General features: G+C 40.0%; 1 protein-coding gene and 1 pseudogene across 13 annotated transcripts in view; one reads left to right on the top strand and one right to left on the bottom strand.

Moving 5' to 3' along the window:
• The window catches only part of SLC4A4 (solute carrier family 4 member 4), a 427,648-nt gene that overhangs the window by 312,951 nt on the left and 92,138 nt on the right, over positions 1–22,559 (top strand). For all 13 annotated transcript variants that reach the window (XM_012785922.3, XM_012785920.2, XM_012785923.2 and 10 more), the window contains 5 exons: positions 6,475–6,632; positions 14,109–14,196; positions 16,522–16,676; positions 17,310–17,423; positions 19,395–19,569. In XM_012785922.3, the coding sequence (XP_012641376.1) occupies positions 6,475–6,632; positions 14,109–14,196; positions 16,522–16,676; positions 17,310–17,423; positions 19,395–19,569 (690 nt within the window). The remainder of the gene's footprint in view (positions 1–6,474; positions 6,633–14,108; positions 14,197–16,521; positions 16,677–17,309; positions 17,424–19,394; positions 19,570–22,559) is intronic.
• Positions 4,238–5,555, bottom strand: LOC142864714 (L-lactate dehydrogenase A-like 6B; annotated as a pseudogene).

Raw genomic sequence — 22,559 nt, 5'->3', positions numbered from 1 at the left:
CGTATGCGACAGAAGCGTTCTTGGGGAGTTCACGGCATGAAGAAGCTGCAGGTGTCAGGCGCTGGGACTGCCATTCAACAGTGTCTGTCGTCGTGCATTGTTCTCTCCTGATTTTGTTGGTTCCGTTCTGGGTGCTGACATCATTCTTTCCTGGTGTACAGTCCTGTGACACCCCGTTCCACGTGGTGGGGAGCAACCTCAGCTGATAGGGGAAGTGTGGGTTTTTACATATCTCAGTATCAATTTTTCCCAGAGAGTTTGGTCCCTGGCCATGCATCCATCCTTTGGACCAATTCTTCTTGTTTGGGGAGGAGTTTACTAATATTGGCCATAACCAGGCCTTTCGCTCACTTAGGTGGCCTTGGTGGGATGTGTTGAATCCACTGCTGTAAGCAGAGAGTTAGGAAAGCCTGTTGGAAAATATGGAAATATAATAACCACCGTTTATTCATTCAGCAAATATTTATTGAACCTTTTTCCTGAGGCACTAGGACACAACTCTACATAGAATAGGTGAAGATTCCTGCCACCAGGGAGCTTAAATTCTAGTGTAATAAAAAAGTAAAAAAATAATAAGTCAAATGTATGATATGTTCGATTATGATAAGTACAGGAAGAAAAAATACATCAGAAAAAAGAGGAGTAAGAAGTATCTGTGGGGAGAAGGGAGTTGAAACTTTAACTAGTGTGGTCAGGGAAAACATCTCTGATGAGAAGGTAACTCTTTTAAGTAAAAATTGGAAGGGAGGGAGGGAGCTTTGCAATGTTCCATTCTGAGCAGCCAGTAGAGGGTTTTGACCAGAGGAGTGATGTGATCCGACTTCTATTTTCCTGCTCTGGCAGCTTTGTTGAATAGACCTGGGCAAGGGTGGGAGGGGTTAATCCAGCCAGGAGGCCAATACTGTCACCCAGGAGAGAGATGATGGTAAGACGGGCCAGGGTGGTGCAATGAAGTGGTGAGAAATGGTCAGATTCTGGATATGTTTTGAATGTAAATCCAGTAGGATTTGCTTATGGACTTAAACATGGGGCATGAGAAAAAGAGAAGAGTTGAAGACGACAGCAAGGTGTTTGGCCTGGGCAATGGAAGAATGGACTTGTCATTGACCAGACAGGGAAGGCTGCAGGAAGAGCTGGTTTGGGAGAACTATCAGAAGAGCTCAGTTTGGACACAAGAAATCCAAGTGGAGATGTTATAAGTCCGGAGCTCAGAAGAGGAGGTCCTGCCCAGAGAAATAAATGTGTGGTTCATCAGCATATAGATGGTATTTAAAGGCATGAGACTCAATGATCACCCAGGCAGAGCGTGTAGACAGAGAAGAGCCAACCAGCACCAAGCTCTGTGGGTACCTCAGGCACAAACACATTTGCATTTTAGAATAGCTGTTGGTTTCTTTTAGAACACGAGTATTCCACAAACACAGTTTGAGCACATAGAATATAGTTTATTTCCTTTGGCCTTAAGAATATACTCCTAATTTTCTAGTGTGGGTACAGTAATCTCAGTAAAGTTACCATAGTACTTTTAATAGTAAAACTCTTTAGGGAAGTATATAATCAACAGTGGAATATTCTGCAAGTTTTATACATCAGGTAGTTGCTGTGAAAGTTCCACATTGTCAGTAGGTTCTAGATTGAACTTCAATAACTTCTCTAAATTTGGGGGGCATTTTATGGTCTTTTGGACTGATTTTTAGTGCTACAGGGTCCATTCCTTCCATTCATTCATAATATTTATTACAACTGAATTATGTGCAAAATAGTTGTTCAGTTTTGCTCATATTCTCATGAATCTCTGGAAAAGATTATACCTTAATAGAGTGTGATTCCCAAATGAGCACTTTTGAAGTTCCCGTGGCAGTGGGCAAAGCTGATAGAAACTCTTGTGCTGAGGTCTGAAGGATGTTTAGAAAAGGTAGAAATGAGGAAAGGGCGATTTTTGATACTGAATATAGGAGTCTAAGTATATAAAACAGAAGGGGATTATGGTCTGGTCACCTGCCTAACTAGAACACGGAGTCTCCTGGGGAAAATAGGAAGTAAAATCAGATTATTATAGAGCTTCGTGTTCTGTGTTGATATGGGAACTGTCTCTGGAATGGGTTTGAGGAAGATTATTTTAGCAATATCATTTTGTATGTGTTTGGGCCACTTGGCCATACCCCACACTTTACTCTGTGTTACAGAGAAAAATTCATTATTGTAACTTCTTTAGATAATAACACTTTTGGCAACTTGACTTTTTTAGGCCCTTCTCGTGGCTACTCTTTTCATATCTGTGAAATATAAAAAGAATTTTTTTTAATATTTGCATTTCTTAGAGGTTGAATGGTGGAAACATTGGATAATTCCTTACTGCTTAGAAGTGGTCATGTTCCTAGCTTCTAAGAATATATACCTTGCCTTTGCTTTTTTTCCCCCTGTTTCCACTAAATTCTTAGCTCTAACTTCCTTGCTTTTTGCCTCACAGCTTTTTTCTTACATGTATACCAAATTAAAGAGAAAAATTCTATAAAAATGCTACTGAAGGTGATGGAGCTTTAGGGATTAGTTCTCATGCCACTTACTTTCCCTAATTAAAAACTCTTAAATGGAAGTTGAAAATAAAATGTTGGTGTAACTTTTTTATTAATGGGGGAAACTGGCTCATGCCTGCCATTTCCTATCTCAGTAATAATCCATGGCAGAAAATATTAAGTTTACTGGCACTCTTGATATCTATCTTGGATGTACTGGTACTTCTAACCATCTAATGGGAGGGACATTTATATTGGATGAGAAAGATATATCAGAAGTCTGTGTCTTTTGAATGGTCTTCCAAAATTCTTATCTCTACCCTTCCACAATTATTGAAATATTTGCCTCGAGTTGTATGAAAGAATAACACCTAGAAGATAAGCTTTCAAAGTGATTGTATTAGGCAACCTTCACTCTTCAAGAAAACCACTTTGTACCTTCTTCTCTTTCCTCAACCCTCCCCATCTCCACCCTCCTCTTCCTCCTCACCATCAGCCTACTTGTACATTTCACTGCAAAAATATGTCCTCAGAAGCCCTCGCTGTCACCCTGCCAAATCTCCAAAATCACCCCCGTTTGTACCTAGATAGTCCGCCTTCTCCCAGTAGGATTGATAAACTGTTCCTATCTAAAGCTAAGCCTTCCACCTCAGTAGTTCACAGTTGCTTGAACCGCTTTTGACTTTATCCCCCATCTCTCCTGCAGCGTAAATCTGTCTCTGCTAGGTCATTTTCATTCACATTCCAAAGAGCTGTAATAGCTCCCATTAAAAAAAACATACACGTGTGACATCAGCAGGATGGCCAAGTAGAAGTCCCCAGTGCTTATTCCCACCACATAGACAGCCAAAACGAAGAGCAAACAACTACATTTTCATGAAAATAACTAAAGGAGAGTATCGGAGAATATCGAAGGAGGGGAACAGGGAAACTGAGGGTAGCTATGTAGAGAACAGAAGGACACGCTGGGCCTTCCCCACTCCATGCCCAGCAGGGATCAGCTAGAAACCGGGAGGGACTTCTTATGACCCAGGATGTCTGCTTCTAGGGACACATTAAAGAAGCTCAAATATTGAGGTAATAAGGTAGTAATTATAAGGTGTATATTATAGCACTGCAGAAATATTTACAATTATAAAATACTAGAATGTATATATGAATTGTGATATAGTCATAAGATGGAATAGTAGGCAGCCCTTAAAATGAATGCACTGGAGTTACTTTTATTAGTGTGGATTTATCTCAAAAGCATAATGAGTAAAAAAAAAGCAAGATAAAGAATGATACATTAAGTATAATACCATTTATAGAAAGCCTAAATACTTGAGAAACAATACCATATAATGTATATGCCTACATACATTTATAGTCAAAGTATTTAACAAAACATATATGAGAATACTAAACACTGATTTCATGACCCCAATTAACTCTGGGAAAAAGTGACAGAGTGGAGGTGGGATACACCCCTCAATTGCAATTGTAGAATTTTTTTTTTCAAAAAATAAAGATCGAAACAAACATGGCATAAGGGTAAGATCTGATGAAGTTGAATGGTTGGTACACAGGAGTTTGTAATTATATTCTTCTCCATTTTGTTGCTAGTTTGAAATGTTTCTCAGTGAAGAAGTATAAAGCTAAAATAAAATGACAGTTACAAAATAAAATAATTGCTGCTAAAAAACACAACAAAACCTTCAGAATGGTAGCTGTAAGTAACCTTACAGATTGAGTTTCTTCTGAATTTCCTAAAGCTTTTCTGCGCTGTTTTTCAAACGGGCCTCCCCTTCAGGGGCCAGCTTTATCTTTACAATACATGTGATATTATTATCTCCTAGGACACAAGGAATACATCTTCATTTATTCCATAGAGGCCCTTCATTATGATAGAAACTGGATGCACTCTCCTAAGATTCTTCAAAATACTTTCCGTTAAATCAGCTACAGAAAGGCCAGTGGCCCAGTTAGTATAGCCTTTCGTTTGAACCGTCTCATAACCACAGGAGATCACTTCGTTGTGGACTTTCCCCCACTATTCAGGATCTTTGTCGGTTCCTATATCTGAGTTCATAGCCTTCAGAGGGACACCAGCAATGTCCACTCTGCTCTACCCAGGAACGTTGAGTCCCCATGCTCTCCAAGGACCCACCCTGACAGCTTTCAGAGTGGACAGCAAGCCTTTGCCCAGTGAAGAAACAGAAACAGGCAGTGTCCAGATTACAGCCACTTCCAATAATGCAGTTTTTAGGAAATGCACTCAACTTCTGGGATACATAAGTTAGGCTATCCACTGGATTGGAAACTTCTATCAGTTTGCATTGGACATACTGGGTAATATTGGAAGTCATTAACTTAAAGGTGGACGTTTTGCTGCACCACTAGAAGGGGTGCTTCTCCTTTTTGTGGCCACACCCCAGCTGTGATACTAGGTCGGAGTTTGTTTGCAGTGACAGGGTAATCTTTGCAGGAAACGATATTTGGCATTTTCAGGAAAGGGCTGCCGATCACCTTCTTCTTTATGTTTAAAGAGTGAGGACTGTGAAAAACAAAAAAGGCTTACCCCAATAATTAAAATGATATTTCTCTAATAGACTGAAATTTTGGCTCACACCTAGTTTAACTAGATTAAATTTTAAAAACATTGGCAAGCCTTAATATATGTTTACTTATCTATATTATGCCAAATAATATATTTGATGGTATTTTTTCAACCAGTTATTTGATTTGGTACCAAGCTGCATTCTGTTTGTAAATACAAGAGTTCTATATAAAAGTTTTTTTAAAAAAACAATCCCGTATTTTATGCCCACCTCCACCAACCTCTCCATTTCTCAGCCTTCCATGGTGGCACCATTTCTCAAAATAATGACCTCTCCTCCCCTTTACCCCATTCCTTGGTTCATTCTTCCCATCTTGAGCTCTCAGCAGCCTGTGGCTCAGCTGACACGCTTTCATTGAGCTCTCTCTTCACGCAGGTGTTGGTGAAGTCCTGGTTTTCTTCCTCTTTTCCACTGTTCTTTGTCCGTGTTCTCCACCCATGTCTTCTCCTATTCCTGTAAAAGGTAGAGCGGCCTGGCGTTTAGATCCTGCCCCCTTCCCTGCCTGCACTCACACCCAGCACTGTGCCAGTCTGACCCGTGGCCCCACATACTGTTTACCTGGCGAGGTCTCCCAAGTGTATCCTTTCCTGCTCTACCTTTCTGCTTGGACTTTTGGTAGGTAACTCCCACCTAAAACGTCCCAACCCCTTATTGTGGCCTTCCAGGTCTCCCACCTGGTCCCCACTTTCCAATGCGACTTCATTTGCTGCTATTTTCTCTCCTTTTCTTCCTCAGCTTCCACCACACATGACTTTTCACTACTCCTCTGTCTAGCTCCCCCTGGTATCAAAGGCTTTGCATTTGCCATTTTCTTTGCCTAGAATGTTCTTTGCCAAGATCTTTGCTTGGCTTGTACCTTTCCCCTGATGTCAATTGTATTTCTTCAGAGACCTTCCCTGGTCACCTGTCTAAAATAGTACCTTCTTATCTGTTTTGTTTTATTTTATTTTAGTACTTACCACTACTTTAAATCACATTTCTGCCCTGTGGAAATATGATCCTAAGGAGGGCGTGTAATCAGTCAATCCATCCCTGTATCCCTAAGGCTTAGATCATTGCTGGTCTCATAGTAGATGCTCAATAAGTTTTCAGTGAGTAAATGAATATATAAATGAATGGGGTTTTACTATACATTGTTTTATATGTAAACCATATGATGATACCCTCAATATTTTTGAATCCAAGGGGCAGATACATGTTTGTTTATAATAGAATGGTCAAATACAGCATAAAAGTGGCTAGCTAGGACATGTTGCATGTAGATTTATATAAAGGAATTTCTTGTGAGTGATACACAGGATGTCTTTCTGTTTCCCTCTCTGGAAATAAATTGTGTTTTCTTGGCTCTCCCCATGCAGCTGAAGAATAAGTTCATGAAAAAACTGCCACGTGATGCAGAAGCTTCCAACGTGCTTGTTGGAGAGGTTGACTTTTTGGATACTCCTTTCATTGCCTTTGTTCGGCTACAGCAGGCTGTCATGCTGGGCGCCCTGACTGAGGTCCCCGTGCCCACCAGGTAAGCTGCTCTCTCACCTGCCGGGGTCTACAATGTGCTTGCAGGCAAATCTCCCTCTCTCAAGCTAGAGAATCAATAGAACGAGGACACATCTGGTGTATGCACATTGGAGAGCTTTCATCTCAAATAATGGCTCAGTTTGACTTTTACACTATCAAATTGCTTGGCACTTACATAGTAATAATAGCAGAAATTGTAATTTATTGGGCAGTGTACTTGTCTCTTATAAATTATTCTGCTTAATCCTTATAATAATATTTTAAAGTACAAACCATAGTTATCCAGTTTTTACAGATATAGAAACTGAGTCTGAGAGTTTAAGTAACTTTTCTAAGGTCACGCAGTTAATAAATGATTCAGAGGTCATAGTTGCTTTCATTTGCACCATGTTTTGTCAGAAAATTGATAGTGGGTTCATATATACCTGCATATATATACATGTATATACATGCATATGTAAAAATCATTAAGCTGTACACTTAAATTTGCATATGTTACTGTTAGGTGTATTATGCCACATACATTTTTGTTTTAAAAGGAAGCATATTAATATTATTACAATCATGTGCTCATTACACTGCACAATACCTCAGAAGTCATCCTCTTCATCTGCCTCTAGAGCTGAGCTCCATAGAGTTAGGAAACTTGATTTACAGCGTGCAATGAGTTGAATAGAAGTTAAGGTTTCACTTAAACTTGTGTTGCAGAAGAAACACTTGTAATCTTCAGGTCGAGATCAGAAAATTATCATATGAATAGACTGTGTGTGTGTGTGTGTGTGTGTGTGAGAGAGAGAGAGAGAGAGAGCACGCACACATGCTTTCTGTGGGTCCCAGGTCCCAGGGCAAGGTGACTTTTCCCTCTTCTTTAAGGTTCCCCATGTGATGAGGAAGGGCCATGAATCCTCCTCACTTCAGATGCTCTGAGCATGATTAACCAACCGACAATGAAAAGAGGCTCAAGGTTTGTTTTGAGTCCAGCTAGGAGGAAAATTAGGGGAAAATTTTCTTAAGTCCTCTCAATCGTAGATTACAGGCCATTCTTCATGATCATACCAGGTACTATTTGCCCATTTTTCTGTATCTTAGACCCTTAAAATAGGAATGATACACAAGGCAGTTATTCGACAAATAGAAGTGGAAAGGAGATGATCATAGACCAGTTAATGGTATTATCATGATTAGAGTTTTCTGTAACTGAGCTTTTGGCTTGAAAACATTCCAGCAGAGCCTTTTAGTTCCGTCTCTGCAGTCACCTGCTGAACAGCTGCCCCTATGGCTTTATTTATGTCCTTTTGGACTAACTTTACTGAGGCTTGAAAGAAAAAAACATGCTGAGAAGTATTTACGAAAATTGCTCTTGCTTTTTCATTTTATTATCATGTTTCTTTAGACGCTACAAATAAAAAATATTTTAAGAGGCTTTTTATTTGACAATCATATGCATACGTTGAATAGTAGATCATGACCATTTTTGTGAGCTGCTTATCATCTGCTCCTGTCTGGCTCATTTCCTTTCTTCTTCTGTACTGCAGGGAGTGCTAATCTCGAGGTGAAATACAGCATCATTTGAATTAACAAAAGGAGCCAAACGATTCAAGGGACTATAATTCAGTGATATTATAAAACGATTTCAGGGCAATAATCTGAACAATACATCCGTGCATGTTCACATTTGTCCAGGAAACAGTTTTATCCATTTGCTATCCTCCAAACCAGCGCAAGCTGTAGTCACCGGGTGGGGAGTCTCATTAGCATTTTTTTGTGCGTAAGTAATAAGGGGACATTTACAATGGCCACATCCTGTGAAATCCAATAAAGGAAATCCCACAAGGAACGTGGCAGTCATTGTGAAAGGCTGCATCTGGATTCCATGATGTGCTTTAATGTACGTGCTGCTCTGTTGTGCTGCAAGGAGACCTGGACAGTTTGGTTTTGTGCACATCTTTTTTTTTTTTGCAGTGTCATAACTGTGGCTTATCTTATTTTCTTTTTTTTAATTTAATTTAATTTTTTTATTTTGGCATATTATGGGGGTACAGATTTTAAGGTTTCAATAAATGCCCTTTCCCCCCCTCCCCCCACAAGTCTGAGTCTCCAGCATGACCATCCCCCAGATGGTGCACATCTCACTCATTATGTATGTATATATCCGCCCCTCCCCCTCCCCCATGCCCAATACCCTATTACTGTAGCACCTATGTGTCCACTTAGGTGCTGCTCAGTTAATACCAGTTTGCTGGTGAGTATATGTGGTGCTTGTTTTTCCATTCTTGGGATACTTCACTTAGTAGTATGGGTTCCAGCTCTAACCAGGAAAATATAAGATGTGCTATATCACCATTGTTTCTTAGAGCTGAATAGTACTCCATGGTATACATATACCACATTTGATTAATCCATTCTTGGATTGATGGGCACTTGGGCTGTTTCCACAGCCTTGTTGTGCACATCTTTTAATGAGCATTTTTTCTTTTAAAAGTGGCAGGAAATTATGCTCCTATTATTATTAGTATTACTATTTCTAATAAACTGTATTACTACCACGGCCCTTTTAGGAAGTGTGGCTGCAGCTGCTCCCCTTTCTTGTGTACAATTCACAGGCTTTGCTGTGGTTCATCTGTTTTAGCCTCCTCTTGCAGCTGGACAACTGTCCCCCGGTGGATGTCTATGTAGGGGCCCTTCTTGCCATTCATATGAGAGCCAACAAACTCTGCTCTCTGGTCTTGGTGACTTGGTGGCATGTGTTTATGATTTTCCTAGCATCTTGCAGGCACTTTTCTTGCTGTCATCATGTATCTGTCCACAGAGGCCACCACTCATTCATATTTTTGAGCTCTCTAGGAGAAGTATTCTTGCTACCATTTTGCAGTTGAGAGGTGGAGGTGAAGGGAAAATCCGCCGTCAGTGCTGGGAAAAAGAACTGCAGATTTTTGACTCTGAGGCCAGACTTCTAGGAAGAGTCTAGGGAGATATCTAACTAAAATGGATTGGAATAAAATGTTTTAGGATTCTCCCACAAAGAATAATTTAGAAAACCCAGATCAGTTTGTCCTTTTCTGATCTTTATTTGTATATCTGAGACAAATGGTTATTCAGTAAGCTCTAGTCCTTTTAAAAATCTGCGTGTTTTACCTTTTTAGTAGCATGAAATATAAGTGAACATATATAATATAAGTGATTATTTCTCTAAAAGAAGTAGTTTGTGCTTAATCATCAAAACCATTAAAAATTATTAGAAGGATTGGGATGGAAGTCCTACCAGTTTACTTTTGTTGTGTTCACCAATTTAATTGCTAGCTCTAGTATACTGCATGTGGTTATGATGGGGTTGTGGTTCTCATGAATCTGCTGTGGAAGCTACAGTTTAGGCACATTTTCCGAAGCTGCTGAAGCTGGATAATGGGTTATTTGATTCACTGTTGTTTTGAGAGAAGGGAGTAAAGGATTGGTACATGCTGAGTTTATTCTAGAAATAGCTGTGATGTATCAAGGAGAGGAGGTGCTCATCCTCTCTGAAAACATTGAGTGATTTAGGAAGGCTGACTTCCTTTCTGATATTATGGTCTTTCTCTGCCTATAATTATTTTGTGAACATGAGCACAGGCCATTGGTTCCAGACGTGGATCATCTGGCAAGTATTTCTTTTTGTTGCAAGAATGCTAGATGCATCCTCCCCAGGCGTAATTAACTATATGAAAAACCTCACAAAAGTAGAAAAGGGCGTCATGTGATGGTTGTTGAGATAACCAGGCACTGTTAAAAAATTCTATCCCTGACTTATTTCTGTTGACGAGTGAATAAACAGAACTCAGCAGTATAAATTAATAATTTTTCCGAGCTGTCAATGTGGGCTGTGCCCTTTCAGCCACACAAATGTGATGTTTACCCTAATTTGTTAATAAAGGAAAAAGCTTCTGGTTAAAAATAGCATCTGTTTATTAACAAAAAACATCTTGGGTCATGAAAGGAGTTTTCAGTACGTTATAAACGCTGAGTTTGGCGGGATGTATTTCAATCATAAAAGTTGTAGCAGCTTTCGCTTCTTGGAGGGTTAAAGAGGAGAGAAGAGGCTTTAGGCAGAGCAAACTGCAACTTGCTGGGTTGTTCTGTGTGTTCAGTTTTCCCAGATCTCTCATCTCGTTTCAGTAATGCAATCCAGATTAGAAGCTTCTTAAGGGTCTCTGCTCTTACAAAGGAAAGTCTTGACTTGAGGTAACTGTGAGGAGTTAGATTTACTGAATTGTTTCTGATTGGAGTAATGTGAAAATTTTAACTATCTGATATGTCACCATGTTGTTTCTCTTTGGCATTTGGTGATAATTCCACTAATAAACATCTTTTTTTAAAAGTTAAAATTATATTACCCAGGAAAGAGGATTACTACCTTTATATCTAGGTTATTGGACCAATATAATTCTTGTATAGTGGGCTTATTGCTATAATATGTTACAGACATTTTTGATCTGCTGCTTCCATTCATTTTTGGTTGGTGCTATTTAGCAGAGACCAGAGAGTAAATATTTTATTGAAAATGTATGCCCTTATCTCATGGGATTTAACCTGGGAGCTCCATTACTCTATCAGCTTTTGAAATACCCATCGTCTGCCAAAGTTTATGCTTGAGGGCTGTGAATGACTGACAGTGTTTTTCTCACCAACAAGACATTGTTTGACTTTGTTCCCATATAGTCAACCTGATAATTAACTCATGTGTCAGTTGATAAATATATTTCCATAATGTGTATTTGTAAGCTGTAATCGTGATGGAGGTTGCTAGGAAGAGGTAGGAAGAGATACAGAGAGGTTCTGGAAAAGTTTCGGATATAAGATATTACTGAAAGCTTAATATTTAGATACATTGAAATAATACAAAATTAGAAACCAAAGAAAGCCATTATTTAATAATGTGCTAAATAAAGGACCCAGGTGTTGGTATTTTCCTTCATTAAACAGCCTCTTCCTCTTTTTGCCTAAAACTACAACCTTATTGTCCCATTTGACAGCTGGCCATTTGTAGACAGGCAAGTGAAATTGGGAAATGTGACCAATGCTACTGTTATATTTTGCTTTAGTGATTAAGTTTTTTTGGCATTGGTTGCACTCAACTCAGTGATTGGTTTTAGAAAAATCCATTTTACTTTCATAAAGAAGCATTTTATGATACTGTAGGTATATAACTTGGGGCTGGCCTCAAAGGAAGGAAGGTTCTAAAATAGTATCAATTGAACCTTCAGTGTGAGAAGAACTAAAACCCGATTCTAATAATGACTTCCTTCATACTTGAACAGACTTTTGTGCCTGCTGATTGCTTTTGCTGTTTCATCTGCTATGATAACACTTGAAAGTGAGTGTGCCGCTCCACTCTAGAACTGGTTTCTAAGCAATTAAGTGCTAAATGGTTTTATGGGTATTCTGGTATAAAATCTGAGTACACTTGCAGATACCTTTTTACATTCTAATTTCTGTGTTGTTTTTTTTTCCTATCCCTTTTGGGTTGAATTTTATGTGAATAAAACTAATTATACATTCAAGAGCATTTTGGAACAGACCCTAACATTTTGTAGAGTACATTCTGTCAATCTTTTTTTTTTTAATTTAATGTGAGGAATAGAAATAAATAAATGAAAAATAAAATTCTGCTAAGCAAAGTGCTAAACCATTTCTGGTGCCATAAAATCTTGCCTAAGATTTCTTGTCCCTGGCTAGATATCCACAGACTCTTTTCCCACAGTGGCCTGTGGAAGTCATTGTTGGAGAGCCTTTCTCTGCTGAATCACAACCATGGTATATGGACTGGGTGGGTACTATCAGGCAGAAGTGTGTGGTGAAAATAACAGGAGGTCAGAAGGCCTGTTTGCTGTCTGTCATTTGCTAGGCACAGACCTTGGTCTTGTCCATTAACCTTCTTTAGCCTTGGTTTCCTCACCATTAAGTGGGAATAGGACACCTGTCCTTATTGCAAAGGGTTGAATGGAAATTTAAATAAGGTGATGAATGTGAAATGGTTTGCAGGCTTTGAAAAGCTGTGCAAGCATATGATATTTTTATTGTCCTCATTATCTCCCCTTTAGGTAAGACGGGACCAATATCAAGGCAGGGATTTATCTAGAGTCACCTTCTGTAGGTTTTTTTTCTCAAGAAAATATGGGAGTACAAACATTTGGTTGCATTTTATATCTTTGCCTCTCCCTAGCAAGGGTTAGAGGCATGCCCTTCCCCTCCACAGTGCTCGCCACATCCCTCAGATGTGGGTCTACCCCACCAATCCCCAAATCCCTGGTGAACACCACCACCCTTTGAGCACTATAGTGTTAATCAGTCAGTACCAATTTGATGGCGAGTACATGTGGAGCCCATTATTCTGATCTTGTGTCACCTCACTTTGGATAATGGGCTCAAGCTCAATCCAGGATGATATAAGGGGTGCTAGTTCACTGTCGTTTCTTGAAATTGAGTAATATTCCATTGTAAACATATACCAAATTTAAAACATCTCTAATCATTAGAGAAATGCAAATCAAGACCACAATGAGATATCACCTAGCGCCAGTGAGATTGGCCACTATCAAAAAATCCCAAAACAACAAATGCTGTCGAGGATGTGGAGAGACAGGAACACTCTTACACTGCTGGTGGAACTGCAATTAGTGCAACCGTCTGTATGTTTTTCCATACTCACTTACCAAGTTCCCTCCCCCCCAGTGGAGATGTGCATCTTTGCCCTTGTGATCAGTGGAAGATTCCTTCCAGCTTGATAAGAGGTGGAACTAAGTGGGGTAGGTTCATTATTGCATGTTTCAGAATCTGTTTTATATGGAGCAATACTTTGTGCATTATGGACAAAAAATATTTGGAAACAAAAATGAGGACACCCACAGAAGAATTTTCACTGCCCGTGAATGATGCTTTATTTTGAATCTCTCTTATATGTCACTTTCCTTCCTCTGGCTGTCAGCATGTGGCTTACGGGTAGAGCACTTGGTTTTTGCTGACTCCCAGTCACTTCTGGGTGAAAACATTTCTTAAAAGTATGGAGAGGATCACTTGTCACTGCCCATATCGAGTGAGGGAAAGCTGGAGAAACGTGAAGGTGTGCTAAGTCTTTCTAGTTATTGTGCTTAATGGATTTGCTCCAACGATTCTGAAAGTCAGTAGAAATGGAGAGAGAAAAGTTTAAAAAAAAAAGATTGAATAACTCAGAAAGTGTGTAAAATGAACCCTTCCTGTTCAGGGAAGAAGCTTCTCAGGTTTCAGTGCTAAATTCTCCTTTGCCTCCAAATAAACTGAACAACGATTTGTGTTTCACAATAGCGTGAAAGAGTATCCTGCATATTATCAAGAATATTACCTTTATTTTCAGGATTAATTTGATACCTAACCTTTTTATGAACTAAGATAAATGTTTCTCAGTTTTATGTGCGTTGACTTTGATGACGTGTGTGTTATAGACTCTGCTTTCTTCCTTTTCCATTAGGTTCTTGTTCATTCTCTTAGGGCCTAAGGGGAAGGCCAAGTCCTACCACGAGATTGGCAGAGCCATCGCCACCTTGATGTCCGACGAGGTAGGACTCAGGAAGACGGGGTTCTGCGAATTCCTACTTGGGTGGTTTTCGTACTGTGAATTGACCATCACGATTTATTCAGTCAGAATTATGTGGTCACTAGCCGTCCTTATAACATGAGGGACAGTCATTTGTGGCAAATGAGCTGACTCCTCTACAGTTTTCAAAAAGTCAGGCATACATTTTGTTTTGGATTCTAAACCCCATGCTGGAATTAAACATGTTTTCCTTTCTTTTTCTAAACATTTTCAGTTCTTAAAACTCATGTATGTTAAATACTCTTTAAAAAGTTCAAGGTCATTGTATTAACTTTGTCTCTACAATGTTTGATATATCAACTCTGGGCATTCAAATGTACATATACTACATTATTTCAGAAATGCTACGTTCTATAAAATAATGCACAGTACATTGGATAGTGCATTTTTCTTAGGTTTATGTTTTTATGTTCACTTATTTTGTGAGAAGGAATGATACACATCTAAAATGCATTAGCAACCATTCCAGCAGAGTACCTAGTATAGGGACTTTGGAATTATTCTCATGACCTCATTCTCATGACAGCTAGAATGTTGTTGTAGGCATTTTAGACATGATAAAACTCTAGCCTAGTCCCATAGGAGAAGAAATACTGTTAAAATATAGAATCATTAATTTCTGCTTTTGTGTCTTTCTATTATAATTTATTATTTCCCCAAGTGTTTTGCTTTTGCTTCATTCATTGATTTTTCAGTGTTTCCATGTGCTAACTGGAGAATAGGATACTTTTCTCCTGAGTTACAGAAGTTCTGTGTGATTTTCAAGTGGTTACTTTATTCTGGGGCTGGGAGTGTTGAAGCATGACTATGCTGGTTTTTTTGCCTCAAGGGAACATTTCTTTCCCACATCTCAGTGGTTTAATTTATTTGTTTTTGTATTTTTCTAATTTCTTTCTTTCTCTTTAAAATCCTTCCTCCTAAGATATATCAACTAGGAATGCGTTAGGCTGCAAGTAATAGACTTGTAGTGAATTAAACCATGTGGGATTTGTTTTTCTCATGTAACAGGAAGTTTGAAGGTTGATAGTTGTTGGGGGTGGTTTAACTTAAGCGGTTAATAATAGATCAAGAGCTAAGGCTCTTGCTTTGTGGTCTTAAGATGGCATGCTTTTTTTCCTATCAATATGGTAAAACAGCTTTGCCTACAGTCACCTACAGTCATGTCCTCTGCATTCAAGGTAGGAAGAAGGATGGGGTAATGCTAGCTGTATCTGTCTCTTTTAGCAGATATTCTAAAGCTTTCTTACATAGCTTTTTCTTATGTCATGGGTTGGAACTGTTCATCTTTATCTGCAGAGTTGGCTGGGAAATCGCTGACTTTTCAGCATCTGTAGTAGGAGATGGCAAGAGAAAATACGGTTGAGGATGGCGGTGTCTGCCACAGATGATGTGCTGGCATTTAGTGTCACCCTCCCCGCAGCCCCACCATCCTTAGACTGCTAAATATTACTTAATCGATAGCTTTCAATGATTCCTTCTAGGAGAAGAGATTTAGTAGTAATCTTTGAGAATAGGTAAGGGTGTTGAACAGGGGCCATCTTCCCTTCTGAAGACTGAAGAATTCGACTTAGGAAGTATGAAAACTTTAGGTTATGTGTAAAGAACTTATAGATCATCAGCTCAGAAGAAGAAAGGAACAGCTGATGAAAAGGATTGTGTACATTTTGGAACTTCCTTCTTTGGAGATCTGTATAAAAGATATGAAGCATTTGATGCCTTGCATGGTTTAGTTATTGCCTTGCTGAAAGATAGATGATCACCTATTTAAGTCCCTTTGCTTTATGTGCTGCCAATACAGCTCAGATTTTTCTTTTTTTAATATCCCACATTATTTGTGTGTTTGAAAACTGCAGTGTTTTGGTCTTAACCTGGCCTTAACACTCAGCTTGAACTTTTCCTTTGTGAATTATCAGCAACTTATTGTCCCAGGAATTTTTATCTTGGGGAATAACTCTTCAGTATAACTCTGCAAACCATTATCATCTGGCTTCTAGAGCAGCCAGGTCAGGAGCGGCCCACACCAGCGGGAGCCGGAAGGCAATGTCGCTGTACGGTATTTCTAGGAAAGAACACATCAAAAACATAGCTGCCGCCTCATGCCTCTGACTCTATTCTTTGAGATGATAATCTGAATCCCGACATATTTTGGGCAGGCCAAATAATAGGGATAGAGAAGCACGGCTATGGTAATATCACCATGGACCTTGGATTACATTCTTCGGTCTTGTCATGGTATGAGGCTTTGGAAAGTTCTCTTGTGGATCAGCACGCCTCCACTATTTTCTAGGTGTTCCATGACATCGCTTATAAAGCAAAAGACAGGCACGACCTCATTGCGGGCATCGATGAGTTCCTAGACGAAGTCATTGTCCTTCCACCTGGGGAGTGGGATCCAGCCATCCGGATAGAGCCCCCTAAGAGTCTTCCATCGTCTGACAAAAGGTAAATTATTGGACAGTTGAGACTTTTCGGTTGCTGGGGGTATCCCCGAAAAGGAGGTTGTGTTAGAGAAGGTCAAGTTGGGCTGTTGCTCTAATAGTTTCAGGTTCTTATTTAACTTGATGTATTTTCTCAAATGAATTACTTATGTGCCTTGATTTCACATTTCCTTGACACTGTGAAATAGATGTCATATATTGTGATGTTCATCAGTTATTATATTATAAATGAGAGATCTTGGATTATGATATGGGAAAATAATCACAGACATTCTTGGGGATGTTTTGGGGACTCCCTGTATATGTGGAGAGATCAGTTTGCTGAAGTTGAGTCCTTCTAGATTTATGAGGTTAAGAAATGGGGTGAGATAGTTGAGGGGAAACCATCATCTGGAAGCCTCTTATTTCCCAGGTGAAGGAGTTTCTGTCTCATAAGATACACAGTTCATTGAACTTTCCTAGTCATCATTTATCTTGGTTCTCTTGTACAACACGTCCAGAATTGTCTCTTAGGATGGCAGGAAGAAATAATGATCTTACTCTCTCACTCCGTCTTTCCATCAGCCAGGGCACGATATGGCTAAGGAGCCAATTGCGCAGATAAACTAATAGCCCTCGGGCTCTGCTGTCGTCTTAGGAAGAACATGTACTCGGGTGGCGAGAACGTGCAGATGAACGGGGACACGCCCCACGACGGGGGGCACGGCGGAGGTGGCCACGGGGACTGCGAGGAGCTGCAGCGAACTGGACGGTAACGGACAGATCTTTTGTGCTGGTGGCGAGGCTGTCCTTCGACCGGAACTTCCCCTCACCTTTCACCAGCAGTTTGTTCATCGGTTTGCCCGTTTGTCCCTGTTTGTCACAGGCGCTGGGGACATAGCAGTGAATTAAACATAGCCCACTGCCCTCGCGGGAACCGTGGGAGACGGATGATAAGCAAATAAAGCAAATGTGGGGATGGTTTGATGAGGAAAATTAAGGCAGAAACAGGGACTTTGGGGTTGGGAGAATGGTATTGTGATTCTAGGTAGTGTGATCAGAGGGGGCTTCCAGAGGATGGAGGGATTCCAGGCGAGTGCTGGGCTGGGAGGGGACAGGACCCGGCAGGGTGACTGCAGTGGGATGACAGAGGGGACGCCAGAGTGGGGCCCAGAGAGATGGCAGGAGGACTGACGGACGCGCCAGCCTTCCCCTCTGGGCTTTCTTACTTCCACGTTTACCTAAGAGGGAGTGACGTGTTTCAGAAAGGAGCACCCACGGGTCCCTGTTCAGCAGGTGGGAATTCAGGTTTCCCAGATGCTTCAGATAATTTCACGATAATTCTTCCCTCTCCGCTATTAGCCTTTTTGTTTTATTTTGGGTTAAGTAAAATTTTAAGTGGGACACTCATTTTGTGAAGATATGGCTTTTCAGAAACAGGGTTTTTGAAAACAAAAAGGTATGTCACTTTAATCTGCGATTGAATCTGAATGAAATGAAGTTATTTCCTTCTCTTGAAGACCCGCTTGGGTTTCTCTCCCAAATTGGCAGGAAATTATTTCCCTTTTATTCGTAAAGAATAGAGAACACAAAACATTCTCTCCTCCCCCTCCCCTTTGTGAATGATTCCTTATAAATTATTTCCATTAGGAATATCCTTTTCCTTTTCTGCAGAGTTCTGGGATTTAATTTTTTCATTTAATCATACTGTATTTTATTCTTCCATATTTCGCCTTTGCTAAGTGCACTGAGTGTCTGCATTAGGCCTGGCACTGTGCACAGCCCTGAATATACTAAGCAAACCGAAGCAGGGCACTGCCTGGTGGATGCCCAGACAGACAGACAGACAGACAGACAATCCTGATACAGTATGATAGCTCAGAGAGGAAGTATGAACTCTGAGAGTAGGGTCAAGACTTCTAGAACTGTTGAGCTTTGGAAGAGGACATTCTAGGCAGAAGCCACAGCCTGTGGAAGGCTGCGGAGTGGGGTCCGGTTGGGAGGGTGAGCAGACTGATGTGTTAGTCCCTCAGCCGACCTGCTAATGCATGGCCTGGGCTCAGCTTGTACCTTCTTCCTCACACACCTGCACGCCTCCTTCCCTTGGTTCCTGCAGGTCTTTACCCCAAAGTCGCCTTCTCAGAGGCTTGTTCTGGCCACCCTGTCAGAAGTTTTCCCACCACCTTTTCTCCAGTATTGCGTAACTCTCTTCCCCATTTAATTTTATACATTTTGCTTATTTATCTTGTTCATTGTCCACCCGTCACTTCTGCCCCCAAAGTAAACTCCATCAAGATGGGGCACTTTGGCCTGAGTTTTTCACTGTTGCATCCTCAGCACTCAGAATAGCGCCCGAGTGTGGGCATGAGCATCTGTGGGATGAAAGAATGAATGAAGGAGTGAGTGAGTGAGTGAATGAATGAATGAATGAATGTGGAAAGAATGCTCTAGCAAGATTATAAAAGGTCTTATGAGATCTGCTTGGATATTTGGATGTTTTTCTTTAGTAGATGACAGATTTTAATTTATCTGCACAGTTCATTGTCATCTAAGGACCAACTGGCTGGTCTTTAGGGAATGTGGCACCTAATTTGGTGACCAAAAGAGAGAGAGAAAAGAAAATGTATTCCGTCTCAGTTTTCTGGTTTTATTTTAAGAAGCTAAGTAGTATTTTGTCATTGATTCAATCATTTTAAATATAAATTCTTTCCTACATGGTCATGTTTGCCTTCCCCCCGTCCAGGTTCTGCGGTGGGCTAATCAAGGACATAAAGAGGAAAGCACCATTTTTCGCCAGCGATTTTTACGATGCTCTAAATATTCAGGCTCTTTCGGCGATTCTCTTCATTTATCTGGCAACCGTAACGAATGCCATCACTTTTGGAGGACTGCTTGGGGATGCCACTGAAAACATGCAGGTGGGTACGGCTTTGGGGATGGACACAAATAGTACAGCCCAGATTGCCTTCCTCACCCCTGCGGCGCGGCTCGGAGCAGATGGCCTTTCAGTTACTCAGCGTGATTTTCTTTCTTTTGCTGGTTGCTGCATTTTACTTTGCTTCTGGCCTGCTGCTGTATTTCCAGCATTTGAGTAATGACAAAAATAGCTCGATGAAATCTGGCTTGAGTCACAAGTGGGGAAAAGAAGGGAAGGAAATGAGGATATACAATTCTATTTGGGCAAAAGCATATCAGCTGCTTTAATTTTTGTGCAGTGCAAAAGGTTTAGCTCTTCCACTACCTCGAAGATACAGACCATGTTCTGTTCAACTGGATGATGACACTTTTTTAGGGAATGTGTGATTAGCTTAATTTTACATGTGAGCATATAGAGTCATCAAACAATTGAGTGGTTTGCTCAAGATTGGATTTGCATGCCTACCGTTAGAATTTGGCTTCAATCAATACATGCCAAGAGTTGTTTCTTCCACACCTGGACCTGATTCTCATTAGGCTGTTAGGACTCTGGCTTGACTTATTTTGTGCAATTAATTGTAACTGCAGTTTGTTGGTTCCTTTGCAGATGGCATTTGCTTTCCTATGGCAACAATAACAGTTAAAGTTTTAGTGATATAAGAGATGTTTTAGATTCCCTCAACCAATCAGAAAAATATGTACAAAACTACTTTTAGTTGATCCAGTCATTAAAATAAATAGGTATTATGTGAGGTGCTGAATATGGAGTAGTGAATACAGCTGATATTCCTATGCAAAGAACCGGATTCAAGCCCTTTTCAAATTCTGTCCTCCTACTTTACTACTTATTATTGTTTAACTTATGTGACATTCATAAATGCTATCAGCCAACTTTTTTTTTTTTAATGCAGCTGATTCCAAAGGATTGCTTTTCTTCCATTGATGTTTTCTTTCCTTGGTATATTCATGTTCTAGATTTTTGCCTAAATACAAAAATAAGATGGAGACTATAACATATATGTTGACCCAAGTAAAACATCAGAAATCACTTATACAATTGTGTTTTACTTTGTTAAGTGCACTTTTCTTTTTTAACCCTTATCTATTGCTGCATAGCATGTTACCCCAAAACTTAGAAATGAACAAGTTTTATTTCTCTCTTTCATGGTTTTGGTGTCTGCTGGGTTCAGCTGAGTGGTTTTCTTTTTGGTCCCTCATGCACTTGCCATCAGACAGCCTCAGAGGTTGAAGTTATTATACATCAGCTTCTTTACTCAATGTTGGTGGCTAAGCCGGGGTGTCTGGAGTAGCTGGAATCTGGGATTCTCCACGTGGCTTTTCCCCATGGCTAGCTCTGGCTTCGTCCTAGCATGGGACTGTGATGACTTCTAAGAGCCCCTGCACCATCAGAAAGAGGCAGCTGTAACTCAGCATAATTTGTTCCCATGTGAATGTGTACCCAGTATTCATTTTCTGATTTTTGAAGAGAGGCTAAAAATTCAAATTATTAGTGAAATCTGGTGATTTAGAAATATTGACAATTGATTAATCTTTTTAAAAATAATATTGTGCTGGCCAAAGAACACATGTCTCTCTGTTAGCAGTGAGAGACCTGCAGCACAGGCTGTAGAAACCAAACCTGGGAGGACACAGGGATGTATATACAAAGAGAATGTTTTCCCCTTACTTCCTCAGTTCAAGAGACAAGAATGAATAAATTATATTGTAACAGTGATGTCAGTAACAGAATTTTTATACAATCTGACCTGTATCCAAGTTGGGCAGCTATTCTTCATCTAAATGACAGCATAGTGATAACTAAAGCAGACCATTCGAGAAAACAAGCAGCCCCTGCGGCCAGCTAGAGGAGGGTAATACAGGCAGCCCCATGTTAAGAAAATTAAAGCGAGCTGTGATTTTGAAAGGGTGGCAAGAACAAAACTGTCTTCTGTGCGTCAGAATATATAGAGACTTTCTTGTGCAGATAAGTTTTAAACTTTTTTCGATGAACATTCTTCTCACTGAGATTGGGATATAAACACACTTCCTGCGTGTTAGTTTATTGCCTTTTTGAATTGAATCATCGCCCTTTGTAGCCTCATAAGACGTAGCTTTAGAATGCTGCATCTGACACTAGGCAAGAAGTCTGTTCACGTCTGTTTTGGTCCCTCCTAAGGGATTAGCTTCTATATGAGCGAGTTCTGGGGAAAGTAGAGGACTCTATTGTGTAACATACATAACCTATGTAGTTAACAGCTATTTTTCTCCTCTGTCTTATATGAATTGGGAAAGGCCTTGCTGGAATTTTCTATTTTCTGGGTTTTAAAGACTTAAATGCTTTTGATGTTTCAGGGTGTTAAGGAGTCAACTAAAATGACCATTTGCTGCTTGTTACACTTAGAAATTGACTTACAAACTTATGAGGATATTTTCCAGATATAATCTGATTGTTGTATGAAGAGACTTCATGGCCTCCATTGATAATCTCACTGAAATTGTGAATGCATTGTGTTAAAGGCTTCTGTGAATGAAAACACTCCATCCCCTGTTTTTCTCTCCTTCTGAAGCCTTTTTCCTTTAAAAAAAAAAGTATATTGGCGAAGCCTTCTTCCTAAACTACAATTTGGTATTTCTTGAAGTCACAGTGGTTGGCAGAAGCAATGAAAACGAGAGATGGAAAATTAATGACTGTTAGTATATGTTTGTTGAACTGAAATTCAACAAATAGTTTTATCTTAATTTAAGGACTAGGCAGTAGGGTGGTTTAATATGTAGGAGAGTATCTCATGCCTGAAGGACTATGTACTTTGCCATCCAAAAATTTTGATTTTCTGGCAGGAGAAGTCTTCTTGACTTGGTATCAGGACAAGAAAATACTTCATGGATTTGGTGCAAAGGCCCAGGTCATTTCACAGGTCTATGTGGGGGGCGGGGGGAGAGTTCATTCCTTTGCAAGTGTTTGTGGAGTGTCTGCTGTGTGTTCAGCATTGTT

This window comes from Microcebus murinus, chromosome 26 (assembly GCF_040939455.1).
Source record: "Microcebus murinus isolate Inina chromosome 26, M.murinus_Inina_mat1.0, whole genome shotgun sequence".
Taxonomy (NCBI): domain Eukaryota; kingdom Metazoa; phylum Chordata; class Mammalia; order Primates; family Cheirogaleidae; genus Microcebus; species Microcebus murinus.
This window is presented reverse-complemented; position numbering and strand designations above follow the sequence as displayed.